Below are 27293 nucleotides of genomic sequence, written 5' to 3'. Positions count from 1 at the left end.
ATTATTTTGCAATCAATGAGTACACGGAAAAAAGTAAACTGTAATAAATAACAGTCGATTTATAATAAGTAATGATCAACTGCTAAAAATTACCACTTCAAACAGTAAAATCATGATTTTACTATTCACATTGTAGTATTTACAATTTACTCTTTACATGGAAGAAAATACTATTTCAAACAGTAATATTCGCCATGTAAATGTCTAAAATGTTAAAGTATAACAATTAAGAATTCAGACTTTAATATTTATCATTTCGTACCTAAAAAATGATGTTATGATATGTAAAAAGTATAGAATAAAGTTAGTAAATTTCTAATACAAGCAACGTCAATATTTACAAAGTAAAATGGTAAATTTTAAACGCAACGCTAAAAATCAAAATTTGAAATATTAAATTCTCCCAGAGTGAGACCCCCTTCTCTTTCATCTGAGTTCCCCTTCTCTTCATAATATAAACTATATATTGAAATGGCAATTTTTACTGTTTTGGATATTAAATTATAAATTGTGGCTTTTATACTTTCTACATTAAGTTCTGTAATATTTACATTTTTGCTACCCCGATGTCCGCTTTACTGTTTGAAACTATAAAAACTAACCGGAAACCGAGTGAATATTACAGTTTACTTTTTTCCCTATAGGAAAATTTTTTGTATACATTTTGTAGGAGTACTTTTCCATTCTCAAAAATTTTCCGTCAACCACCGTACTCTTTGGACGATAAAATCCCTTCCCCGGCATTCAAGGGGCTTATGACGTCACGGGACCCCAAGAACAACGGTTTACGACACTTATCCTATTACTATTTTTTCTCTATTTAACGTATCGCATTATTGTAATCGCGGAGTACCATCTAGACACATATATACTTATAACCGACGTTAATATATTGTATTATTTTACTGAGAACTATATTCTAGGGGATTGATTAAATTATTGTGGAACTTGATTAACTTCATGCGGATATTGTAAAGAGTATAGTTATAACTTGAATAAATTGTCAAACAAAAGAAATAGACTACTACAATTTTATAAATCGATAAATATTATGGTGCTTTTTTTTTTCAACTATTTTTAGGTAGATTTCATCGAAATCTATATCTATTACATTGGCCCTCATGTCAATATTAAGTCGGAATTTTGTTATAATATCATCTAACTAGTCGAGTATAGCTCAAAAAAATTATTGGTTCGAAAGTTTATATATATGTAATATAACGCGGCTTGTGTACACGATAGCACCTAAAATTCTGAACGGATTTATATGAAACTTAGTACACATATTTTTTGGATAATAACCTTGAATAAGTTAGAAAAATCCGTCAATAAGTTTAGAAATGGTAGCTGTTCAAAATTATCAAAATAGTAAAAATCACGTTTTCGATGACTTTATTGATATATAAATTTTGATTAAAAAGGAATGGCTAATTTTTGATAAATTCACGTAAAAGCTCATAAAATTACCTTTAATTGGACGTATATAACATTGAAATTTCAATCATTTTTAGTTATTTTATTAAAGTTAAAAGTGCAATTGATTTCAGGCAATGTCTATAGTACAACCGACTTATGAATGTTATTCTATCGAGAATTCTCAACAGATTCTAATGAAATTAAAATAAATTTCATTTAATGTCAGAGGAAAGTTAATAGGATAATTAGGGTGGGTCAAAAAAATCGAATAATTTATTTTTGATTTTATACTCTGAAAAATAGGTTCGTAGACACCTAAAAAAATTCTCTCCAAGTATAAGCTCTTAATTATAACGGGAAGGTCCGCCGCTTTGCGGGTTTCTATTTTTTCGAATAATCAGATAAAAAAATTTATATCTCGCTTCCAACTGCTTGGAAAAATATTCCGTGGCATAGATTTTGTGAGAAATTGAATGCTTTACAAAAAGGTCTCTTATGACTTTTTCAAAAACTCAACCGATTAAAAGATATTCATAGTTGAAGTTTGGCTATTTTAAGGAAAATATTCGTTTTTATTATGAATTTTATAAGTCGATGAAAAAAATTATTTCGGATTGCGGAACTCATGATTTTGTAGGAAATTTACTGCTCTACAAAAATGGTCTCTTATGATTTTTTGATTAAGTGAAGCCGTTACGAGATATTCATCGTCAAACATTAACGAATATCAATATTTCCAGTTTTTGATCAATAATTCGATAAATTTTAATTTAAACTATGAGTTTCAGGAAAATTTACATAAATTTGAGTTTCGATCGATAAAGAAATGTTATAATAAGTTAGATAAAGAATTATTGGAATTATCATTGATTTTCCTTGGAGAAATGCCTCAAGAAAAGATTTCTTTCAAACGTCCTGGTACTGTTCATCATGCTAGATGGATGGCTAAGGCCATTTATAGTTTGAAAATGTATCTATTCAGAGATGAATTCAAACTCTCTCAGAAAGAATTGCATGGTCTTCGTCATTTCTGTATTTTTATAGTCACATTGTATTTAAAAGCTTGGTTTTCATCAACTTCTGCAACAACTGCTGCTTATCATGACTTGCAGTTTATGAAAAATTTATTGGAGTACAAACATATCAATCCTTTGATTTCTTCAGCTACGTGTGAAAAAATGATTTCGCACTTATGGTATTTGAGCGATGAACTTGCCATTTTATCACTGTTTGACGATGGCGTTCCATTAGAAGTAAAAAAGTATTGTTGAAGCTGTTAATACTCGTGAAGGTACAGATTCTAAAGCTAAAAGATTTGTAATTGCTAAAAAGATTTGAATTCATTGGCGCAGAGAACTCTGAGTGACTTTGTGTCTAAAAAGTCATTAAATCTTTTCAAAATCTTCGATCTACCGTATGACTTTCTTGATGTCGATGTTGAATTATGGCCTACTAATGAGAGTTATCTCGAAAATAAAGAATACTTTCAACAACTAAAAGTTGTCAATGATTCAGCAGAGCGAGCTGTTGCATTAGTCAGTGAATATAATCAATGCTTGACAAAAATGAAGAACAATTCCAGTACTTATTGCAAGTTGTCAAAGAACATCAAAAAACATTCCCAAATTGTAATAAAAGAAATTATTTATAGTAATAGCGTACTGTTATGTTAAAAATATAGACAATTATATTGCAATTGATAATTCAATAAAAAATTTATCTATAAAAAAGTTAAATACTGGTTGTTTCTTACTTGATTCAATACTTTTCATATTAAATTTGACAAAGAAATATGTCATTCACTTCAAATTAAACTAATCATTGGCTATATGTCGAAAAAATGCTCTAATTTCTTGTTTTAATGCAATCAAACAAGCTCAAGACTGAAAACAATATTAAAAAAATTGTTTATAACATTTCTTTATCGATCGAAACTCAAATTTATGTAAATTTTCCTGAAACTCATAGTTTAAATTAAAATTTATCGAATTATTGATCAAAAACTGGAAATATTGATATTCGTTAATGTTTGACGATGAATATCTCGTAACGGCTTCACTTAATCAAAAAATCATAAGAGACCATTTTTGTAAAGCATTCAATTTCTCACAAAATCTATGCCACGGAATATTTTTCCAAGCAGTTGGAAGCGAGATATAAATTTTTTTATCTGATTATTCGAAAAAAATAGAAACCCGCAAAGCGGAGGACCTTCCCGTTATAATTAAGAGCTTATACTTGGAGAGAATTCTTTTTAGGTGTCTACGAACCTATTTTTCAGAGTATAAAGTCAAAAATAAATTATTCGATTTTTTTGACCCACCCTAAGGATAATATGTCAGATATGGGATATATCTGAAAGTAAAAAATAATGAATATATTGCTTGTAAATCTAAACTTTGAAAAAATACTTGAATTTAATATGATTTTGTATTTTGTACGATTAAACACAATTCATTAGACTTTATCAGTGGAGACATGATTATTGGGTCAATAGAAATGAAAATTTTGTAATTAATTCAAATACATTTTTCTTCAAATAGAATGTTACTGTTATTTTAGTTTTTTTTTTTTTTTAATTCAAATCCATATTTTTTTTTAATAAAATGAGTTGAAAAGTCATTATTTTTACCGGTGTTATAACTTTTTTTTTTTTTAAGGCTAATAATTAATTTTTATTAAAAAAACATGATAAACCCTTTTGGCTTAAAATTTTTTGTCTTAGAGCCATCAGGGCGTATAGAAAAAAAATTTTTTTATTCACTTTTCTTACAGATCTTAATGTTATAAACATTTTTAAGTTGGTTGGAGAAAAAAAAATTCTTTTTGTACGCCCTTTTGGCTCTGCAGAGTCAAAAGGGCGTAGATGTTGAGATGCGCCTTTTTGGCAGTAGTAAAGCGATATTATAACAATAAATGTACTTTTTCTCCAAAAAAATGTTGGTTAATAGTTTATTTAGTTAAAATATTTAGTTGTTAATAAAAGAAAAAATTGTTTCCAAATAAATGAATTGATTAACTGTTAATAAAATTTTTTATCATTAAATTTGTAAAAAAAATTTTAAACTAATTGAAAAGTAAGAATGAAAATTTCAGATCAATAAATTTTAATAATTTAATAAAAAATTCTATAAACTATAGACAAGGAATATTGAACTTGTTAGTTCGAATAAAAATTGCAAACGTGGAGAATCTAATTACGCACGTCGAGTATTAACGGTGATTATTATGCAAGATTCGACGCCTTATCGAGGAGTTTCGTATTCAGAGTTGCGGTCTTTGCTTTAACCTTCGACCATCACGGGTTTATGGGTTCGTGGGTCACTTTAAATGCATAGTCGACCACTATCCTCTTTACTACCAACGCTTTATTCAAGGCACTAATTGCTACGTATTAACTACCAAATATTTACTAATTTGTTTGTCACCGGTTTCATTTCTTTTCTCGAATTACTCCTATCAATATTTTCAAAATTTTTTTAACAATTATGAAAATAATTGTTTTAGGAATTTAACTAATTTTCAAAATTTTTTACATACTTTTTCATTTTTTTAAGGGAATAATTACGTGAAAATAACTATAGATTTTACCGACAGTCAATTTTTGTAGACTTTTTAATTTTAACAAATATTAAGTTAATTTTAAGGGTCGGAAAAAAATTTGTTTTCAATTGCACAGAGCAAATTTATTGAAAGCTCTAGGTGCGTTTTTTCATGTTTTTATAAATTTTATCATTTATAAGCTTTTAAAAAATTATCAGTCTGCAACAGTCATAATTATAAAAAAAAATTTCAACTATCTAATATTGGAATATATTTTAATTTTTAAAAAATAATGATAATATTAATCCCACAAATTTCTTTTTTAATATCCAATATGTGAATTTTTTTTTATTCCTACGATATTAAATTTAACGATTCCTATTTTTTAATAATTTTTCTAACAAAAAAATTATGACAATAATTTTTCAAGACTACGATGCAATTATTTAGAAATGATTTTTTTAAACTAATTTATTAATTATTATAATTATTATAATCATAAAAATTAACCGCTGAATAATAAGAATTTTGCAAGAGAAAATTATGAAATCCATTTTATGAATTTTTTCAAATCTATTAAATTATGTTAAAATTTTTTGAAAAATTAAAAACAACTTTTTAACCCTCAAAAAAATTTATTATCTTAAATAATTATTTTAAAAAATCTAAAAAGCTTCATGAGATTAAAGTAATCAGTCACTTGAAAATTTTTTAATTTTTTATTGAAAAATAACCTAGGTCTAAGAAGTTATAAAAAAAAATCTTATAAATTTGTTATTTTTTAAATAAATTTTTCTAGCTATAATTTATGTGTCAAAAAATTCAAAAAATTATGCGATGTAATTAATTTTCTAAAATTTTTTAACAATACAAAAATACAAAAATTGACATAAAACTGGAAAATGAGTTGCGTTGGCCAATAATAGAAATATTGAGAGGACCTGTGATTAAAGAGATTTGTGAGAACATTAGGAAAGTAGAGAGTAAATAGAGAGAGTGAAATTATTAAATTAAGGAGAGAAATGTATGTATGAGTGTGAATCTGGTCATTATGATTAAAGATTAAAGATTAAAAATATAGTGTATAGTAGTCTGTAAAATACTTAATGTAATAGTATGACACTGAAGTTGGCAGACATTAAAATTATTTTAAAATTTTATAATAATGCAATTATTAAAAAAAAAAATTAATTAAAAAATTTCACATATGAAAATTAAAAAAAAATTACAAGTGAAAATTTTTCGAAGCATTTTTTTATTGTAATTGATTTGTTATTAAAATTTTTAAAATTCACAGCTGACGGCTAACTTCAGCATTATTGTAATATTAAGATGTGTGATAACACAAAGTGATTAAAAAAAAAAATATGTATACAAAAATTGGTGATACTGAAATTAAAAGACATCTGATCATTTTTAGAATTTTTTTAACCAATAAATTATTACAAGAAAATTTTATTAAAAAAATTTATCTTTAGAAGCTCTGAAAAATTATGAATGAAATTTTTATAAATAATTTTATAGACCTAGTTTATTTTTCAAACAAAATCAAAAGATTGTCAAATGTCTGCTAACTTCAGCCTCATAAAAATAGACATTAATAATAATAAACAAATAATCTAAAGTTTATAAAAATATATTGTGACATTAAAATTAGCAGTCACTTGACAATTTTTTAATTTTATTTAACAAACAAATTTGTTCAAAAAAAAATAATTTAAAAAAATTGCATTTTTAATTTTTTAAAATTTCTACATGTAAAATTTTTTTTGCCACACTTGATTTGTCAAAAATCTCATTAAAATTATAAAATACCTGCTAAATTAATTTAAATAAATTTTTTTTATTCAATTTAAATAAAAACAGATCGATTTTTAAAATCCGTTGGTATAGCAAAGAAACAAATAAATAATAATAACAAATCAACAATAAGAGTATAGTATTTTCATTTTACATAATAATAATAATAATAATGATAAAAAAAATATACAAATCCGTTACTCACTTTGTTTGTGTAAATAAGAGACACAATCCTCAACTCCAGTGCTCACATCTTATTTTTTTTCTGCTACCCAACCACCAAACACACTTTCATTGTAAGCTCTAGAGAATCGACATCCTTATCTTTACATACTTCGTCTTTTCGTCTTCGCGCGTCAAGCGTCAAGGTGACGGCGTCACTTTGACAACAATAATTTTTTCATTCCGAGAACGTGATTGGCCCAGAGTTTTCATTTCTACTTACGACTAAAATTCGGTGCAATCCGACACTAATACTATTAGAGTTAAGTATTTACACCACCGCTTACAGATCTGATCGGTTCGTGCCGTCTTACGAGTGTCGCATCGTCCATCCAAACAATATATATATATAATACATATAATATATGTCATTATATGTATTGGTATTGAATAATAGTAATAGTATATTTGAATTCTTTGCTCGCTTCACAAAATACAGTGAATTTCAGTTCGCGTCAGGCTGTTGTGTCGAATGGGTGATATTTTGTTTTATTTGAGTTAATTGTTTCAACAATTATTTCCAATGGAGGGCAATAATTCCGTTGTCAAATATCCAGCTGGTTCTGGTGATGTTATTGCTCCTATCATGTAAGTACAAATTAATTTAATTATTATTTATGTGACAATTAAATATGAAAATAAAGTTAGCCGAAATTTAAAAATTTTTATGAGTTTTTTGTTATTTAAAAATTATTATAAAAAAATTAAAAAATTTTTTCATTTGTTAAAAACTATAAATGACATTAAAGTGAGCTGTCACTTGACAATTTTTTTAATTTTATTTAACAAAAAAATTATTTTTAAAAAAGTACATTTTTTATTTTTTTAGATTTCTAGATGTCCATTTTTTTTATCATAATTTATTTTTTAGAAAATTTTTAAAATTATCAAATATGTGCTACATTAATTTTTATAAACTATAAGTGCAATTTTTTTTAAATATCTTTTTTTAGTTATAATTTAATAATTAAGCAAAATAAAAAAATAAAAAATATCGGCTCACTTTATTATTTTCAATTAAATCATGACACTGAAGTTAGCAGACGCCTGATAATTTCCTATTTTTTTTTTTATTAATTAAATTACAACTAAAAAGATATTTCTAAAAAATTACACTTATAAGTTTTTCAAGTTTTTTACAGGTGAAATTTTTTTTTTTTTTAATTATTCAAGTGAAGTTTTTTTTTATAATTACTTTATTGCGCCAATTTTTTTGTTATAAAAATCTACAAAATCATCAAACTTCTTAATTTCTGAATAGTCATTTAATGACACTGAAATTCACAGACATTTTAATTTATTTAAAAAATTTAACTTATTGTTTTTTAATCATTTCTACATGCTGAATTTCGTCAATATTTTTATTATTGCTGGAATTTGTGATAAAATTCTAAAAAATTATCAAATGTCTCAATCTCCGCATTTTATTAATTTTAGTAGAGTAAGAAAAGTTTATTGTTAAAAGTTGACAGCAATAAACTCATATTTTTTTTTAATTTCAAATAAATTTATTTAAAAAATTAAAAAAAATATTTTTAATGTTTTTTTTTTTTAATGAGTAAAAATGTAAAATCTGTAGTAAATACGTTACAATTTTTATATAATACTCTTTTATACTCAATTTTTTAATTTTAATAATTTATCGGTTATGCTTATAAATTAATTTACAGTGTTAATTATTGTGTACTAATGGTTTTGATTGTTTTACAGAAACAAACGAGGAAGAAAGCCTAATCCCCGGAAACAAGTGTATCAATGTGATGAATGTCTATATGAAAGCGACAGAAATTTCAATGTCGAGCGTCACCGAATTAGAATCCACTGTAAAAAAATTAACAAGCAGTGTTGTGGTAATTTACTTTTTATTTTGTTAATATTTTTTACTCTTTTTTATGTATTAAATTTTTTAACTAGTGTTGAGTAAAAATTTTGATAGCAATAATATGATACTGACATTGACAGCTGATAATTTTTTATAAAATTAGCCGACATCTGAAAATTTTTCTAATTTTTTTTTATTGAAAAAATTGATTTAAAAAAAGTGAAAAAAATTTTTACACAAAAATGAATTTTTTTTTTTAATTTTTAAAAATTGTCAGATGTCTACTAATTTTGCTGTCAAATTAAAATCTTAAAAATTGACATTTTTTTAATTCAGTATAATTAATTTTATAATTTTTTTTTAACAAGTAAATTATTGTAGCCAAAATTAGATTAAAATTATGATACCGAAGTTGAGAGAAATTTATCAAATAAATTGTTGTCCAAAAAAGTTTATAAAACAATCCACGTGTAAAAATGTTTAAAAATTATAATTAAAATTTTTTAAATTTATTTTTTTTAATTAGTTTAATAAAATTAAAAAATAATAAAATTTTTTCTAATTTCTGTAACAAAAAAATTTCTCGTTTAAATTGAAAAAAAATCAAATAAATTTTTTTTTTTTAATAATCACAAAAAAAAAAACAATATGTGATTTATTTATTTATTTATCACATTAAAAAATTTTTTTTTTTTAATGAAATTTCTATACTAATTTAAAAATCTATACTCTATCAATAATTAATTTTTAATTAAGTTGATAGCAAAACCGATAAAATATTGAAATATAAAAATTTACAGGAAAAAAATTCCACACTAAAGCTGACTGGTACTACCATGTAGAAGACTGTCACCCGTGCTTGCGCGAAAAGTCATTCGTCTCAAAGCAAAAGTACCAAATCCTGGGCTCTCAATCTTCCGGAAAGCGTTTAGAGCGCCTTAGACACGAGAAGTACTCCTGCCGCTTCTACGCTTCAAAGACGCGGACCCGCGTCCAGAAGATTTACTCATCATCATCAACCAGCAATAAACGATCTTCGCTGCGTATAAAAAAAAAGCTAGAGAGGAAATGCCTGCTAATGATCCGGCAATTCAACGCGACTGGATCACCAGGTTATGATCTGGATGAGTTGCCGCTGTACTATCGGCTAAAATATCCCGAATTACGCGGTGATAGTAGTTATCAGTCTCCCGAGGATTACCAATTGGCACCAGCAGAGAGTCGTCAAATAGAATTAACTACGCCGGTGAAAATCGATTTTTCCTCGGATTTTACCGATGATTTTCACTTTTCTGACGCTGCCAGTCTTCGCTTCACTAATTACACTGATATCATTAATAATATCAATGATGATAATAAATTGATGGATTATTCAGACGACTCTGGATTTACCGAGTCCTTAACAATCCCCGAAGTTGATCACGAAGAAATAATTGAGCAAGTAGTTGAGGAGGAAGAAGCTCAACAAATAACCCGACAAGATAAAATTGAGGACAGCTACTTCAGTGAATTTAAAATCCAGTCGGTTAAGCAGAAAGTTGAATCAAATATTATAGAAAGTGACGGGGCCAATTTAGATTTTTTGCCACCGAAGAAACGAATTTTACGGCAATGGGAAACTAATTTTATTTCTTCGAGCGTTCGCCAGCGGAAGCCCAAGATTAAGAGCAACAGGAGTATCAAGAGAGCCATTGGGGTGAGTAATGATAACGATGAAAATATCAACCCGAATGTGAACAAAGAAAAGGAGAAGGGATTTAAAATTGTCGTGTCCCATGAAAAAATGTCCATTTGGCATCAGAACTTGTCTGACAAAGACAAAGAGAGTAAAGTCGTAGTAATGCAGGAAAAGTCTCGGGAAATTTATTGGAACGCTGAGGAACGACACCGGGCTTTTTTAAACTATTTCGATTTTGATAGATTAAAAATTCTATGATCAAAGATTTTTATTAAAAAATTATTATGCACTTTTATTAAAATTCATTATTTTTAGCGGAAACTTTTTTTTTTTATTTTTTTCAGTAAACTTTGCGAAATTAATTAATTCATGTACAAACTTTTTCAAACAGGATAGATTTTGATTAATTTATTATTTTATACTTTTACATCCATTTTTTAAAATAATCCACAAAACTATTTTTATTTTTCACAACCTTATTACTAAATCGTGATAATCATTGTATTTGAAATAATTTATTATTGATAGTTATTGTTGTTGAATATTTTCTAACTAGTATTTATGTACGGAAAAAAAGTTATCTATTTAATAGATACTTATTATTTATTATAATTATTACGTAACTATTAATATTTATTTCAAAATAGATAAATATATATATTTGATAATTTCATTTTAAAAATTTATTATTCTGAAAATAAGTTACTGTGTTGTAGTGAAGAAAGTTTTATTAGCGCGATAATTATAATATAATTTTTTAACTATAAGATTATTTTATTATTTGAAAATTTATGTTTAAGAAGAAAAAAAAATTTTAAATGGGCTTAAAATTAAAAAGGTATGTTTGAAAAAATAATTAAAAAATTTGCAACATTTTTGAATGTCTAATTGATCTTAATTTTAATTTAAATTACTCAAGTAAAAATTTATGAGATTAATTCTTTGAGGTTTTAAATGTCTATTCAGTCGACCTCAGAATTCTGTGTAATTTTTTATAACTCTTATCAAACGTAAAAATTATTAATGAGTTCATGTGACAATTTTCATAATTAAATTATATTTAATAATTTATCACAAATATTGTGGTGTTCCTTTAAAATTAATGTAATAATTAAAAATTGAAACAACTTTGATAAGCTTCCATTTAAAATTTTTATTTCAAGCTTAATTATTTATGTCTTCTCGTAAAATTTAATAAAAAATTATTTTTGTATTGCTAGAATAATTAAAGATTTAACTATGACAAAAAATTAATGATAAACTATTTTTTTTAAGATAATTAAAAATTGAATAAATATATCATTTTAAAAAATGCAAGGATTGTTTAATTAATTATTAATGATTAATTGTTTGATTGGTGATACTAAAGTTAAGAGACATCTGACAATTTTTTGGATTTCTTAAATGAAGTAATTATTAAGAAATTAAAAAAAAAAAATTTAATACTTGATTTATTCGAAAAAACAGAAGAAACTAAAAAATTTTTAGAAGTTTGCTGAGTTGGGTATCATTTATTTAAGAATTTATAGTACAAATAACAACAATAATAAAATTTTGATTCTTTATTATTATTATTTTTTCTTCAATTATAACCAAAATTACTTATTTTTTTATACTAAAACAATATCGCGTTACCGATGCCATAAGGGCGTATAATAAAAATCGTATTTTAGCTTAAAGAAAAAAATTTTTTTGCATTTCTGCTCATTTCTCGAAAAAATACTTGGGTTTCAAAAAAAAATTTTTTATACGCCCTTATGGCATCCGAAGTGGGTCCCGGGAGCCATAAGGGCGTATAAAAAAATTTTTTTTTTCGGGAATCAACGAATTTTTGAATAAAACGTGCAGAAATGTAAAAAAAAAAATTTTTTGGACTCAAAAAAAATAATAGAATTTTTATTATACGCCCTTATGGCTTTTCACTCGAACCTTTCGCCGGTATACGCCCTTTCGGTATATGGAACGTGATATTGTAATTACAAAATTTAAAAAAAAAATCATTATCTTAAACTTTTTCTCAATTCCGCGGTTTTTCGCGATTTTTGGCAGCTTGATATTTGCTATTAAATCTAGACATGTGCGTATGAATTTTAAAGCAAATTTTAAGACCGAAAATTTAATGTAATTCTAAATTTATTATTACTGTTATAAAAAAAATTTTCATTCAATAATAATAATAATAATAATAATAATAATAACAATAACAATAATGATAATGTTTCGTACGCAAATAAAAAGTTTACTTAAATCAAGTAAATAATTTTGAAGAATTCAATCTTCTTGATTTGAATAAAAAAATTCTTAAACTAAGAAATTTTTCTCGGGTTAAATAAATTTTACTTAATTAAAGAATTTTTCTTATTGATTTAAGACAATTAAATTTTTCAAAATTATTTTCTTGGTTTAAAAGTTTTTTTATTGATTCAAGTTAATTTTTTTTTCTGTGTAATTCTACGCTGTTAATATTACACAGTAAAAAATTTTGCGTCAAAAAATTTTGTGTTAAAAATTTAATACTTTTATGTGTAAATTTAACATTTATTGTGTTAAATTAAAACAAAAAAGTGTTAAATATTTTTCATAAAAATTTTTTAACGTATTGACGCAAAATTTTTTACTGTGTAAGAAAAATAATAATAGAAAAAAATGTATCAAAATATGAGATTTTAATTTTTGATTACTCAGTTTTAATAATAATAATAATAATTATAATAATATCAAAAATACTTACCAAAAAAAAAATTTCATAATTGTAATTTTGGTAAACCAAATAGTTGATAACTAAATTCAGTCATCGAGTATCATCAAACAGACACACTCTTACAGTTAACTGTAGTACCCTCGAGTGTACAGAATAGCCCTGTCGACGCATAGCACCAACAATGAACAATATCACGAGTAAAATTCACGGGCATTCACTATTGTTTAACGTATGCTCATTGTTTAATTCTCTCTCGACTACATCAGTGTATTTGTACTCTATTTAAACGACGCTCAGTGCAGCACAGTGTCTACCCGTGATTACTTCAATGGACTGTTTTTGAGACTGCATCACGTTAAAATTAAGTCGACTACGAATCAGGATTAACATAACATTTATCCAACGTTGATATATATTAATGTACAAACAATTAATTAGAGTAATGTTGAAGTCAAATTCGTTTAATTGTCGAAGAAGATGTAAATTTGACTAAATATCAAGCAATATATTATATTTTATAAATTAAATTAGAGACGGGTGTATGATGTGTGGTGAGTATTAATGTGCAAAGGGACTCAACACGACGGAAACTAACTCCATTTAGTCCTGTTACCAATGTCCAAATGGTTGATACAATGAACCTGCGAATTTGATCGTCCCTTCTATTCTATACTCAATATAATTTATGATCCCTCGTAAATTTATCCTTACACATTGATTTGCCATACCTAATATATACATACGTTTATATTAATGAAATTCAAATTCTACTCTCCTTCACTGTATAAACTAATCCTTCCAAGATTGATTGAATTACTCATTTTAATTATTTTATTCCATTAATTTAATTTGAACAATTAAATTAAGTCAAGAGAGACGTTGTTGATTCAAGAACAATAACAAATCGCGTTCCAGATGCTATAAGGGCATATACCGGCAAAAGGTCCCAGTGAAAAGCCATAAGGGTGCACACAAAAAACACATTTCTTGCGCGAAGAAAATATTAAGGAAAACAAAATTTCTGTTGGAGCAAGAAGAAATTTTCTTGGCTCAAGAAATTTATCTTGTCTTAAGAAACTTTGACTTCATTCAAGAAATTTTCAATCTTCCTAGATATTTTCTTGAGCCAAGAAAATTTACACTCGTCAAGAATTTTTTTTTTTCAGTGTGTATAAAAATTTTTTTTTCGGAAATTGTCGTATTTTGGCCCGCAATGTGCAGCAATGCAAAAAAAAATTTTATACGCTCTTATGGCTCCCGGGACCCACCTCGGATGACATAAGGGCGTATACTAAAAATTCTATTTTTTTTTTCCAAATCCAAAAAAATTTTTAGTTTGAAGAAAAAATTTTTTTTGCATTTCTGCACATTTTATAAAAAAATACGTCGGTTTCTAAAAAAAAATTTTTTTATACACCCTTATGACTTCCGAGACCCACCACAGATTTCATTAGGGCGTACAAAAAAATTTTTTGCGAAGACTTGAATTCAAGATTGTGAGTAAATTATTAGAGATACGTCAAAATTTATGACTTTCTTTTTTTAGAGGATTAAATTTTTAACAAAAACGGTGTCTTATAATTTTTTTATATCTTTAATATTTCATCTATAATTTCAATTTAAATTCTTTATTACGAATCTTAATATAAACTAACAACCTTGCAGTCACTATGTGACAGCCGTGATTTGTAAAATATAAATAGATAAAATTTTGTTTTATTAAATAATGACTTTTGTTAAATTGCACTGTACTTTTTCAACTATTGGCATTTTTAAAATTAGAACCTCATCCCGATGTTACACTCATTAAGAGCTTTCATTTGAGTACCCACATGCATTTTGATATATTTTTCATATATAGATATATATATAATATATATAAATATATAAAATATATGAAAAATTGATGTGGGTACTCAAATGAAAGGTCTCGATGAGTGTATTATCGAAATGAGCTCATATCTTCAAAAATATCATTAGTTGATAAGACAGCAAAGTCAGTTCTTAATTATTGACATTTTTAAAGATATAAGCTCATCCCGATGTTACACTCATCAAGAGCTTTCATTTGAGTACCCATATGCATTTTGATATATTTTTCATATATACATATATATATAATATATAAAATATATGAAAAATTGATGTGGGTACTCAAATGAAAGGTCTTAATGAGTGTAACATCGGGATGAGCTTATATCTTTAAAAATGTCAATAGTTCACAAGATACACGATCATTTCTTAATAATGGATCTAGAGATTGAGCAGCCTAAATACTTATCATCATAAATTGACTATTGGTAATATAAGAATTATATAAAACCTTGAAAAAGCACAACTCCAGATCAAGACCTTTCCAAAGATACCAAATTTAACCATAAAACCTCATTTTATTATATAAATACACTGGCTAAAAAATCTTGCTTATTCTCTTAATAATATAGATAATTTCTATAAATTATTAACGAAGAATTGAAATCAAAATTGTAAGTCAATTATTAAAGATACTCTAAAATTTGTTAGGACTTTTTTTTAGAGAATTAAATTTTCAGCAAAAAAGCTCTCTTGTCATTTTTTTGTAGCTTGAATATTTTATCCATAATTTCGATTTTAATTCTTTACCACGAATCTTCAAATAAATAATTCATATTTAGCTGTAAGGAAAAATATTTTGCGAAGATTAAATTTAAGAATGTGAATAAACTATTAGAGATACGGCAAAATTAACGAGACAATTTTTTTTAGAGGATTAAATTTTTAACAAAAAAGGTTTCTTATAATTTTTTTGTATCTTCAATATTTCAGCAAGAATATTCAAATTTTGGTTTTGGAATAATTTTTTTCTTAATACGTATATTAATTTAATTTTTATTTAAAAACAATTATTCCTCGAGTAAAAATTTTCTAAGCTTCTAAATTGCGCATAAACAACCAGGAACAAATCTTGAGCACACGAATGGGGTGAAATCCCGTTAAAACAAACGAATGACCCCCACAAGGATCAAGAGCATAAGGTGGTAGAATTATAATCCACATACTCCCTGAGCGAGCAAACAAACTTGTTTCTGCTTCTACGGCAGCCCAACGTGGAATGGAACAAGAAGCTATTATTACTTTATGATATGTTTCTCGAGTTGGATATAGAACAAACTCTTTGAGCCATTCCTCAAAAAACCAAAAATAAGTTAAATAATAAATAACAAACATTAAATATCACACACATTAATTCCTCATTTTTTTTTTTTTTATAAATTTCCCCTTGTACAAAGTACATACTAAAATAAAAACAGACATACGATAGGGAATGATTTCAAGAAATCCGCCGCCAGAACGTCGCCACGATATTGGCGATTCTATCAGACGCATGCGTTCTTCCCTTAACGCGCCGTTAATTTGGAAAGTTGTCAACAAATTTCTCATTCTATTCTTCAGACATAAGAGCTCTAGCTCGAATAAAAATTTCCTGATTTTTAAAATTAAATTTTTGAATATTTAAAAACTTAAGAGCAGATTTTTAAACAGATATCGAGCGAGCATCCGTTTTATAAATAAATATTTAATTACTTATCGGTAACTGTGAAGATTGTAGTTAATTATTCAAAAACTGGAAGCTGAGGTCAGTAAATACAATACCCGTGTATTCAAAATAAAATGGTGTAAATATTTTATTGGATAGACAAATAATGGACAAGTCAAATACCGAAAGTCCAAGTATTGCTGTGAGGAATAGGTAATTCTAAATTGATTCATTTAATTATAATTTATGAATAATAAACATTTTAGGATTCACTGTCGATGAATGAGTTATCTTTGAATGGATTTTTAATCATTTACTTGGTATTGATTTTACAGGATTGGAGTCGACCGCTTTGAAGTATTGTTGGATGATGAACAAAATATTTATTACTGTGGAAAAATAGTTACTGGAAAGGTTTTTATTGTTTTAAATTCGACCACTGAGATTACAAGTAAGTGTAATTTGTTTATTTATATTACTGTGGGATAGATATTGAAGATATGAAAAAATTATATGGAATCTTCTGACAGAAAAAAAGGTTCACTTGAGTCAAGAAAATATTTTTTTTTCTAATTATTTTCTTGAGCGAAAAAAAAATTTTTTTTTTGATACAAGAAATTTCACTTAAATCCAGATTACAATGAGTATAATCCAGATTATAATGAGTATAATTCAGATTATAATGAGTATAATTCAGATTATATTGAGTATAATTCAGATATTACGAATTATAATCTAGATTTTTTTCAACACGGATATCACTGAGTATAATCTGGGATGATATCCAGTGTCATTTTGTTCTTTCCGCGTACAAATCAGAATTACTCTTTAAACAATTACATAATTTTGATTTTTTAAAATCATAGTATTAACAATTTTTGAATTCTAAAAAGCTTTCAAGACCATTTAACATATTGATTTATTCTTCAAGAAATTTTTTATAATCAACCCTAATTTATTAAAAAAATTCAATTGCAATATTTCTATTAAATAATTATTAAAAATTCAATAAACAATTTCCAAATTGATAAATTAACTAAAAGCTTTTATTGAACTGAATTTTTAAATTATATATTTTATTTAAACCATTCCATTACAAGCATCGCTTTTACTGAAAAATACAATCCATATTTTAATAGTCAAATGATAATAATAATTAAATTAAATTTAATTAATACTTTAAATTCACTATTTGAATTTCAATTGGGTCAAGTGAGATGCAATAAGAAAATAATAAGTTAATCAAAGCTTTTACCGTTAAGTGTACTGATCTTTCTTGATAATTCAATTAATATGAGAATTACATTTTTTTATTTTTAACTTTAAGAAATGAAAGATATTTAATCATAAAAGAGTGAAGATTTAAGACAATAAAATAATTCTTAAGTGCCTTATCGAGGTCGAGATAGAGGTGGAGCAGGTCAATTGAACCAAAAAAAAGTATAGCAATTTTTTATTATTCGACTATAAATATAACTAAATAATAATAAATAATGAATAATTAATAATAAAACTATTAATTTAAGTTCGTATTACATAGGCAAAAATTTAAATAACTACAAACTAAAATTAAAATTTGTTCTGGATGATACTAATAGACTTTTTATATTTTTTTATGTCATAAATTTTTTTCTTAACTTCTATAGGCACAATTTTTTTTTCACTAAAAATCCCTATATTAAAATTATCTCGCTATGATTTTCTTTATTATTGGATTTTAAGAAATGAATTCTTTACTTCTCTTGCTGTCTGAGATTTGGGTTATGAATTTAACTAATTAATAAGGTTTTGCCATTGTACGTTAAATTATAGAACCAATTTTATCATCAAATTATTTATCAAATTCGATTTCACAAAACGCTTTGCTTAAAATATTCTTGGAATTAATGAAAAATAAATTGTATTGTAAATATTATTGATAGTTATTTACAGTAATATATTAAGTTTGATTGTTTTAAAATTGCATTATTATCTCTGATTTTAAATTTGAGTGCTCTGAGGATATGCATATTATACAATTTGAATTTTTGTTTTATGTCAGTGAAAATATAATAAATAGTTAAAAAAATATTTCAGGCATAAAAGTTACGTGTAAGGGAGAAGGACACGTCAAATTTACAAACCGCTCAGCTGGATTCAAAAGGAAATTTTCATCTCAAGAAGTTTATTTGCATGACGAAATTGAATTACTTGGTAATGTAAATAAATTAATTATAATTCTATCATTTGTAATAATAATTATGATACTGAAATTCATCCTTATCACAACTGTTATTATTCATTTAAAATAACTAAGATGATCAGGATGAGCTTATACACAGAAAAAAAAACTAATTTGAAACAAGAGAAAAATTCTTAAACCAAGAAAAATTTCTTAGTTTAAGAATTTTTCTACTCAAATTAAGAAGATGAAATTCTTCAAAATTTTTTACTTGATTCAAGTTAATTTTTTTTTCTGTTTATCATTAAAAATTCTATCAGTCGAAAAAATACAATGTCATTTTTTTATTGTTGACATTTTTTAAAATATAAGCTCATTCTGACGTTATGCTTATCGAGAGCTTTCATTTGAGTACACAGATGAATTTTTTCACATATTTTATATGTATATATATATATATATAAATGTATATAATAATCATAATGATAATAATTATAACAATGATAATTTAATATTTTATGTGATTATAGAAACCTAAAAAAATCACATCATTATTATTTTTATTATTTTAGAAAAAATATAATTAAAATGCCTTATTTTGGAGACTATAAAACAGTATATATAATAATAGTATTAGTAATATAAAATACTATAGTAATATAAAATTTAAAAACATCATATTGTTGTTTTTCTTAATTCTGCGGTTTTTTGCGTTTTGATATTGTCAAATCAATCTAGACGCGTACACGAAAAGAACAAGATAACACTGAATATCATCCTAGATTATACTGAGTGAAAAAATTTTTTAGATAGTAGCTAGTATAATCCAGATTACAATGAGTATAATCCAGATTATAATGAGTATAATCCAGATATTACGTAGTATAATTTAGATTTTTCTAGCTACTATCTGAATTTTTTTCAACACAGATATCACTGAGTATAATCTGGGATGATATCCAGTGTCATCTTGTTCTTTCCGTGTAGGTATTCATTTTAAAATAAATTTTAAGATCAATAAGTTCATGTTATTCAAAATATATTATTATTATTATTATACTTCAAAAATTTATAATTTTCCTAATAATAACAACACTAAAAGAACGATTGTAAATTTCAGACACAGAAGCCAAAATACAAAGCGATGAATTTTCATTTAATATACCACTGCCAGATAAATTACCATCAAGTTTTGAGGGCCGGTATGGACGCGTACGTTATTCAATATGCGCCAGTTTGAATACAACAAACGAAAATATAAAATTATATTCCGATACACTGTCATTTACAGTGGCATCTATTTTTGATTTGAATAATCATCCCTTGGCACCGGTATGTATTTTTATTATTTTTATTATTATCCGAGTAAACTTTGTTATCAGTCTACTACACTCTGTATTATTTCATTCATTCAACTTTTTCCTATCTCAACATATTCATTTATTCATATTTAAATTCATACATCCATACATATTTGCATTAATACATTACACAAATTTTCAGTTACCTATAAGCGAAAACATCGCTAAAACTTTTATGGGACACGCGGAGCCATTGACTGTGTCAATATTCCTTCCGGTACGTGGATACGTACCAGGTCAAACAATTCCATTAAAAGTTAATTTTGAAAATTCGTCAAATATTGACGTTAAAAAGTTACGCGTTGTTTTAAAAAAGGTTAAATTTATTACTAAATATAAATATAATATAATTTTCCCGGACGGTAAATTTTTATTTAATTTCCATTATTTTTTTATTCCAGGTTGTTTTGTACCGGTCAATGGAAAGTGTGCGCAAGCACAAAGAAATAGTCGTTGAAATTGAACAGATAATTGATAAAAATAATTGCGTTTATAATGAAGAGTTTGTTGTACCGGCAATTCCGCCTTCCGGAACCGTTTGTAATCTCATCGACGTCGAGTACAAGCTCAAAGTTGAAGCTTTTGCGGATATTAATGAGTGGTACTACAAAATGTTTTACAAGAATTTAAAAATTCGGATGGACATTATAATTGGGACGGTTCCGCTCAAGAATTATGAGGACCCCGTTGATTTGAACGAGGATTTGAAAAATGATGAAAAAGTTACTTCAGATGATCAGGTTGATGAAAATCAGTTGACTCCTTGTAAGTATATGATTCAATTTTTTTGTAATTAGTTTCGAATTTTTTATTTTTATTCACTGATAAATATTATTAAATAAAAAAATTCTTCTATCAGTCTGTTAAGAAATAAAATTTATTAAGGAGATCCAAGTACCCTCCTAGAATAAAGAATAATGCGGAGAAATACTTTTGTTATCCATTTTGAAATTAATTTTTAAATTGACTAATAACATTTTTAGATGTTAATCCGAAAATAATAACAAATTAATTTAAAAATTTTGATTTTTGTTAAATAACTTAAACTTTGATTTAATGAATAAATAATTTCAGGTCGACTTAAATATCAAAGGAGCCGTATATACCGATCATCAAAACCCGATCAAGATGAAACAGATGATGAAAAAGACAAAGAAACTCAAGAATTTTCTCCAATGTACCGCGTTTATGAGTTCAAAAATAATTTGAACGTTCCAATAGCATAGACTATACATATAATCAAAATAAGAAAATAATTATTGTAAAATATAAACTAAGGTACTCGCGGACAATAAAGCTTAGCTTAAAGATTTTTATAATAAAAAAAAATCTTTCAACAGGTTGATGTTAATTATTATTTAAGAAAATTTTAATAAAAAATGATTTTGTTTCTTTGAAAGAACTAAACAAATTTAAAAAAAAAAAGAAAATCATATTTAAGGGGCACACCCAGTGAGAAATTAAAAAAAAATCGGTGCATGGTGTCAATAGTTATAAATATTTTATTGACAGATTTGAGTAGAATGATTATCATTTTGATAATATCTTAAAAAGCACTCCACGCTTTTTTTAAAATGAAATAAGTTTTTTTTTATTCACACTATTATTAATTTATATTTATTGAAATTTTCAACACTATTCTTAATTTAAATTTATTTTCTATTTTTTAGTTTGGTTTTCTATAAAAAGTGTGTTTTTTGGTTTTTTAAAACTATTATTTATTTTTTACTTTTTAGTTTGGTTTATTTATAAAAGCGTGATTTTTTAGTTTTTTTAGGACTATTATTTGTTTTGTTGAATTAAAAATTCTCTTTGATGTTCGAAAATTTGTTAACATTATAAATCATATTTTGCAAATTGAAAAATGGAATAATTTTATCAAATTAGTGTATTGTCATCGGTCCTCGATAAATCTACAAAGTTTGAACGAAATCTGGCCGTTTAAAGTGGATAAAAAACGCGCCCAAAGGAGTCGGTTACAAACATACAAACATACAAGTGAAGCTAATAAAAAGCGTGTAAAAATGCCGCTATTTTGTCAATTATTGATATTTTTTTTCGAACGTAGCTCATTGTACGGACGGACAATATCTTCTAGTTAAAGGAGAATTTTTTTTTTTTTTGGTTTTATCCACGAAGAAGGCCGGAATCACTGCAGCAGTAATGGACCTTTTTTTTAGCGTTTAATTTTTTTTTTTCAACAATTTTACTGTGTATTCTTAAAATATGTATAAATATACCCTTAAAATTAAAAAAAAATTGATACAGTAGTTTTTTGTTATTAATTCCTAAAAATTGCGTTTTTTTAAGCTGTCACACTAGGTGTTTCCCTTAATATTCAGATTGAAAGTAATACTAAAATTTAATTAATTTATTAGAGTAACTTTGTGCATTGTAAACTCAGTATATTTATTTATATTGTATATAATATATGTATAATATACTTCAAACTCTAATATCAGTTATTCCCGTCCAATGTCTCGTCTCGAAGTTAATAATACACAATTATTTAATTTAAAGTAAAACAATAAAATAATATAAAGCTAAAATATCTTGGATACAATTGTACTAATAGAAGGATTCTTCAATATTAAATAAGTTTTATTAAATTTAAATAGATGAACTATTAATATTAAATGAGTCGATAAATTAATAATAAAACAATACTTATAATAAGTTTCAGAGTTTTTTAGCGGTAAAAATAAATAGTGTATCGTATCTTTATTATAGAAAGTTGAAAAAATAAATGTATCATTTTCAAATTCAGTATGTTAATTAATTATATATATTTAAATACAAGAATCAGGTTTTTTTTTTCGTGTGCCAAATTTCATCATAATTAAGAATTTTTTGAATTATCTTTCCCGTTATTTTCAAAAAATTTTGAAAAATTCAAAAGTGCACGCCTCATCATCTTATTTTCTGTAAAAAAAATTCATTAAAATAAAATACCCATACTTTTAAATCTTTCACGCCATTGTTGTAAGATGTCCAAAGTATACGACTCGTAATTAGTAATTATTCACTTTTTTAATTAGTGAAAATAGTTACAAATTGAATTAGTAAATTTTTACTAACTAAAAAGTTAAATTCTACTAATACAAAAGTGAGTTTTCTACTAAATGTATAGTAAAATTTTACAGGAGTAAAATTGATTTTTAATAAATAAATAAATGAGTGGAAATCCTTTTTCAATAAAAAAGTCAAATTTCTACTTATGAAAAAATGAAATTTTTATTTATTTCAAATCGTTGTCAATCACTTATATAAAATTTTATTGACACGCATATAAAAATATTGATAATTTCTAATCAGAGTCCAAATCATCACTGCTTTCAGGATCACCGCTTTGAGTATTGACATTATTTAATTGAAAAACAATAATAAATTTTCTAAACATACTCTTTAACAAAAAAAAATGATTAAATAATTACTTTAGTACAAATCTAAAAAATCTAGCGAAAATATTTGGAAAGCGAACATTCCGAGAAAGAAAAATATTATTGTTTACTCTCAGATTTTTTTCCAATCAATTATTCATGATCCCGAATAGACGAGAAGTATCAATCTTCTTTGGGCAGCTTATAGTCTCTCGAGAAAGTATCTAAAGTACAACGTTTGCCTTTTCCTCTTTACTTTATCTCAAGCCTTATCTGTTATCTCTTACATTTCTGATATATTTTTTTTTATTTAAACTTGTTCTTTCTCCTTCTTTATCCGCGAACAGAAATATTGTTGGATTCGGACTATCGGGGATATTGAAATTCAAGAGGATGCCGTAGGCAAAACAACTAAGCCACCTTACCTTATCCATGTATTGCAACTTATAAAAATAATAATAATAAAAAAGGAAAACAAAAATTTAGTGTACGCATATCCACATCCCCGTTGATATTACTCGCGTACTTTACAAACTTCTTTTTAGTAACAGTCCACAAGTTTTCACTATTGAACCAAACCAGTCCCATCTGGATTTTGCGATGTGTTCGATGCACTTTTATTATTTTTTTCCGATTATTTTTCCCTACTTTTTATTTCATCCGTCATCATCCTTTCCATTTCTTTAACAAAAACTTTTCTCGATCTCTGCTACTATATCATACCTGTTATTTTATTTCATCCAACAGACCTTAATTTTATTTGGTTTTATAATAAATATCATAATATTTTCTGGCTTGGAGTGCGTATTAATAGAAGAATTTATTAAGTGTTAAGGGGGGGGGGTACATGTAAAAAAAAAAATTGGGAAGGCCATCCCTGCAACTTTGCGCTAATTTCGTTAATACCTAGGCGCTTAAAATTGCACGTATGAAGTTTTTGAGCTTTTCGAGCTCAAAATACAACCTATGTGTTGTTTTGAGCTCAAAAGTCAAATATAACACTATTTTTTGAATTTTCAAACCGCACGAACAATTGAATGAATGAATGAACCGATTTTTACAAGATTGGCGGCATTCGACGCAGTTTTTACACGCTTTTTATCAGCTTCACCTGTATGTTTGTATGTTTGTATGTTTGTAACCGACTCCTTTGGGTTCGATTTTGACCCACTTTAAACGGCCAGATTTCGTTCAAACTTTGTAGATTTATCGAGGACCGATGACAATACACTAATTTGATAAAATTATTTCATTTTTCAATTTGCAAAATACGATTGTTGTTAATTTATATAATTTTCATATATAGTCGATAAGGTAGAAATTCTAATTTTCAACCATTATCTTTAGCCGATTTATCTAATATTATCAAAGTGCATGCTGGTAAGTTAGTTGCCAAATAATAGTTTAAAATTAAAAAAACAAGCTATTATAAATAAACCAAACTAAAAAGTAGAAAATAAATAATAGTTTAAAAAAACTAAAAAACGCACTTTTTATAGAAAACCGAACTAAAAGAATAGAAAATAAGTTTTAATAAATTTAAATTAAGAATAGTGTTTAAAATTTCAATAAATGTAATTAATAATAGTGTAAATAAAAAAAATGTATTTTATTTTAAAGAAAGCGTGGGGTGCTTTTTAAGATATTCTAAAAATGATAATCACTCTACTTATATCTGTCGATAGAATATTTATATTTATTGACCCATGCACCCCACGCTTTTTTTGAAATAAAATACATTTTTTTTTATTTACACTATTATTAATTACATTTATTGAAATTTTTAACACTATTCTTAATTTAAATTTATTAAAACTTATTTTTTATTCTTTTAGTTCGGTTTTCTATAAAAAGCGTGTTTTTTAGTTTTTTTAAACTATTATTTATTTGAGTTTCATAGAGAATCTCTATATGAAATTTACTAATTAAAGATTTTTAAATTATAATAAATAATAAATTGCATAACTAAGAGGTTCTATTGAAGGTGAATCGTTCAATCAATTAAGGCATTCACCCGCAGGTAAACTATTAATTGAGATAATGAAGTTATATAAATATCAATTAATATACAATTTGATAAGCAAAACGTAGCTCAGTGACAGGTATTTGAAACATTAATTCTGTTATCAGGTAGCTGCGGACATTCGTAGGTTTAGCTTGGCTTACATAGATGCCTGCTACTGTCTGGCCTATACAACCAGCACCGGTTCTATATACACCATAATAGAGAGCTTGTTGGCTTAAATGTCGTATCAACCGTGTTGGGTTCATCAAACGCAATGTCCCAGCGAGTGTATCGCTTCCGATACGGCTGCTACTCGATCTACGTCCTAGTCCAGGACTATTCATTTGTATCGTTAAATTAATTACTATTTATCCTAAAACTCCTTCTCTTCTTCTCTCCTTCTCTCCTTCTCTCCAACTGAACCGATCACTGTTCAACGTTTTATTAACTTCCATTAGCCAATTATGCTCCAACAGAACTCAATAACTCCCACCGGGTCATTGTAATTTGTCATTACTTATCCAAAAATTACTAAGTCTATTTTCATCGAATTTTCAGTTCATTTCATTCATTTTTATTATTTTTTATCGATACTCTTCTCGTCAATAGACCACTCTGCTGATAGAAATTTAATCTATTATTTGAAAATAGAATTGCTTGTGTATATACAGATAACAATTTAGTGGAAGCATTGAACGTGAGCTCGAAAACATGATACTCATCCAAGTGCATTTAGAAATTGGACAACTCTTTTGTAATACGTTCATTTTTTTTTAATTTACTTATCGATATTTTCATTTTATATTTTTAACAATTTTGCATTTATTAATTTGTTAAAATAGTATACTACACATCTAGGAAAGTAAAGTAAGAAATGTTTCAGATCACATGTGATCTGAGGCTTTCTTATTTACTTCCCGAGGAATATATGCTATTTTTCTGACAGTTGAGTAAAAAATGAAATTTATTGTTCATTATTAATCTATATAATACGAAGAATAAGTAAAATTTTGTGTCCGGCGTATTTATATGATAAAATTAGTTTTTTAAAATGAATTTAGTATCATTACCCGTGTAAAAACAATTGTACCAAAAATGTCTAAAACGTGACACAATTTGGGACAATTTTGGGACATCTTAGAAATAAACAGAAATTTTAAAATAGTGCATTTAAGTAATTTTTCGTCAATTTTACGTATTTTTTTGAAAATTATTAGAATAATTCTTCAATTTTACGACAAATTTACTACTACAATTTTAAACGTTTATTAAATGATTTAAGAAAAAAAAATTTACTTTTGCACAGCTGTAAATTTGTCTAGGAATTGATGAATAAAACATTTATTGACCATTTTTGGGACAATTTTGGGACAATTTTAGGACACTTTTAGGACATTTCAAAAATATTTGTAGAACTTTTTAAAAATATTTTTAAGACAATTTTGAACGTTTTTTAAATGATTTTAAGAAAGACAATTTATTTTTGCACGGTTATAGATTTATCGTAAGATTAATGGATGAAAATTTTTAGGACATTTTTGGGACTTTTTGGAACAATTTTAGGACATTTTCGGGACAATTTTCGGACATTTTTGGGATTTTTTAAAAATATTTTTTAATTCCCAAGCTTGGGACATTTTTGGGACAATTTTTTTTTACACGGGTAAGAAGGTTTTGAAAAGGAAAT

General features: G+C 25.8%; 3 protein-coding genes across 6 annotated transcripts in view; 2 read left to right on the top strand and 1 right to left on the bottom strand.

Annotated features, from left to right (window-relative positions):
- Pgant9 (polypeptide N-acetylgalactosaminyltransferase 9) overlaps positions 1-7213 on the bottom strand; it is a 220130-nt gene extending 212917 nt beyond the window's left edge. For all 4 annotated transcript variants that reach the window (XM_074252637.1, XM_074252634.1, XM_074252633.1 and 1 more), the window contains exon 1: positions 6965-7213. The gene's annotated coding sequence lies outside the window, so the exon portion shown is untranslated. The remainder of the gene's footprint in view (positions 1-6964) is intronic.
- A 158-nt stretch (positions 7214-7371) lies between these two features.
- On the top strand, positions 7372-11721 carry LOC141533644 (uncharacterized). Its single transcript, XM_074252638.1, has 3 exons — positions 7372-7569; positions 8692-8831; positions 9604-11721. Exons 1-3 carry the CDS (start codon positions 7505-7507, stop codon positions 10737-10739), a joined length of 1341 nt encoding a protein of 446 aa, XP_074108739.1. The 5' UTR covers positions 7372-7504; the 3' UTR covers positions 10740-11721.
- A 4946-nt stretch (positions 11722-16667) lies between these two features.
- LOC141533677 (arrestin domain-containing protein 17) lies at positions 16668-22897 on the top strand. The gene is made up of 7 exons (XM_074252680.1): positions 16668-16912; positions 17035-17150; positions 18776-18892; positions 19981-20192; positions 20364-20537; positions 20623-20986; positions 21296-22897. Exons 1-7 carry the CDS (start codon positions 16866-16868, stop codon positions 21445-21447), a joined length of 1182 nt encoding a protein of 393 aa, XP_074108781.1. The 5' UTR covers positions 16668-16865; the 3' UTR covers positions 21448-22897.
- Positions 22898-27293: the final 4396 nt, after the last annotated feature.

The sequence above is a fragment of the Cotesia typhae genome, unplaced genomic scaffold (genome assembly GCF_013202065.1).
Source record: "Cotesia typhae breed Kobodo isofemale line unplaced genomic scaffold, CoteBio_Ctyphae scaffold_121, whole genome shotgun sequence".
Classification (NCBI taxonomy): domain Eukaryota; kingdom Metazoa; phylum Arthropoda; class Insecta; order Hymenoptera; family Braconidae; genus Cotesia; species Cotesia typhae.
Note: the sequence above shows the minus strand (reverse complement) of the source record. Positions and strands in the feature narration are given on the sequence as shown.

What these genes read in the sequence shown, in the direction of transcription:
- LOC141533644 (XM_074252638.1), top strand. Translation starts at nt 7,505, where the DNA reads ATGGAGGGCAATAATTCCGTTGTCAAATATCCAGCTGGTTCTGGTGAT. An exon ending in GATGTTATTGCTCCTATCAT is followed by an intron (nt 7,570 to 8,691) that starts GTAAGTACAAAT and finishes ATTGTTTTACAG; the next exon opens with AAACAAACGAGGAAGAAAGC. An exon ending in AATTAACAAGCAGTGTTGTG is followed by an intron (nt 8,832 to 9,603) that starts GTAATTTACTTT and finishes AAAAATTTACAG; the next exon opens with GAAAAAAATTCCACACTAAA.
- LOC141533677 (XM_074252680.1), top strand. Translation starts at nt 16,866, where the DNA reads ATGGACAAGTCAAATACCGAAAGTCCAAGTATTGCTGTGAGGAATAG. An exon ending in TTCGACCACTGAGATTACAA is followed by an intron (nt 17,151 to 18,775) that starts GTAAGTGTAATT and finishes AAAATATTTCAG; the next exon opens with GCATAAAAGTTACGTGTAAG. An exon ending in TGAAAATCAGTTGACTCCTT is followed by an intron (nt 20,987 to 21,295) that starts GTAAGTATATGA and finishes AAATAATTTCAG; the next exon opens with GTCGACTTAAATATCAAAGG.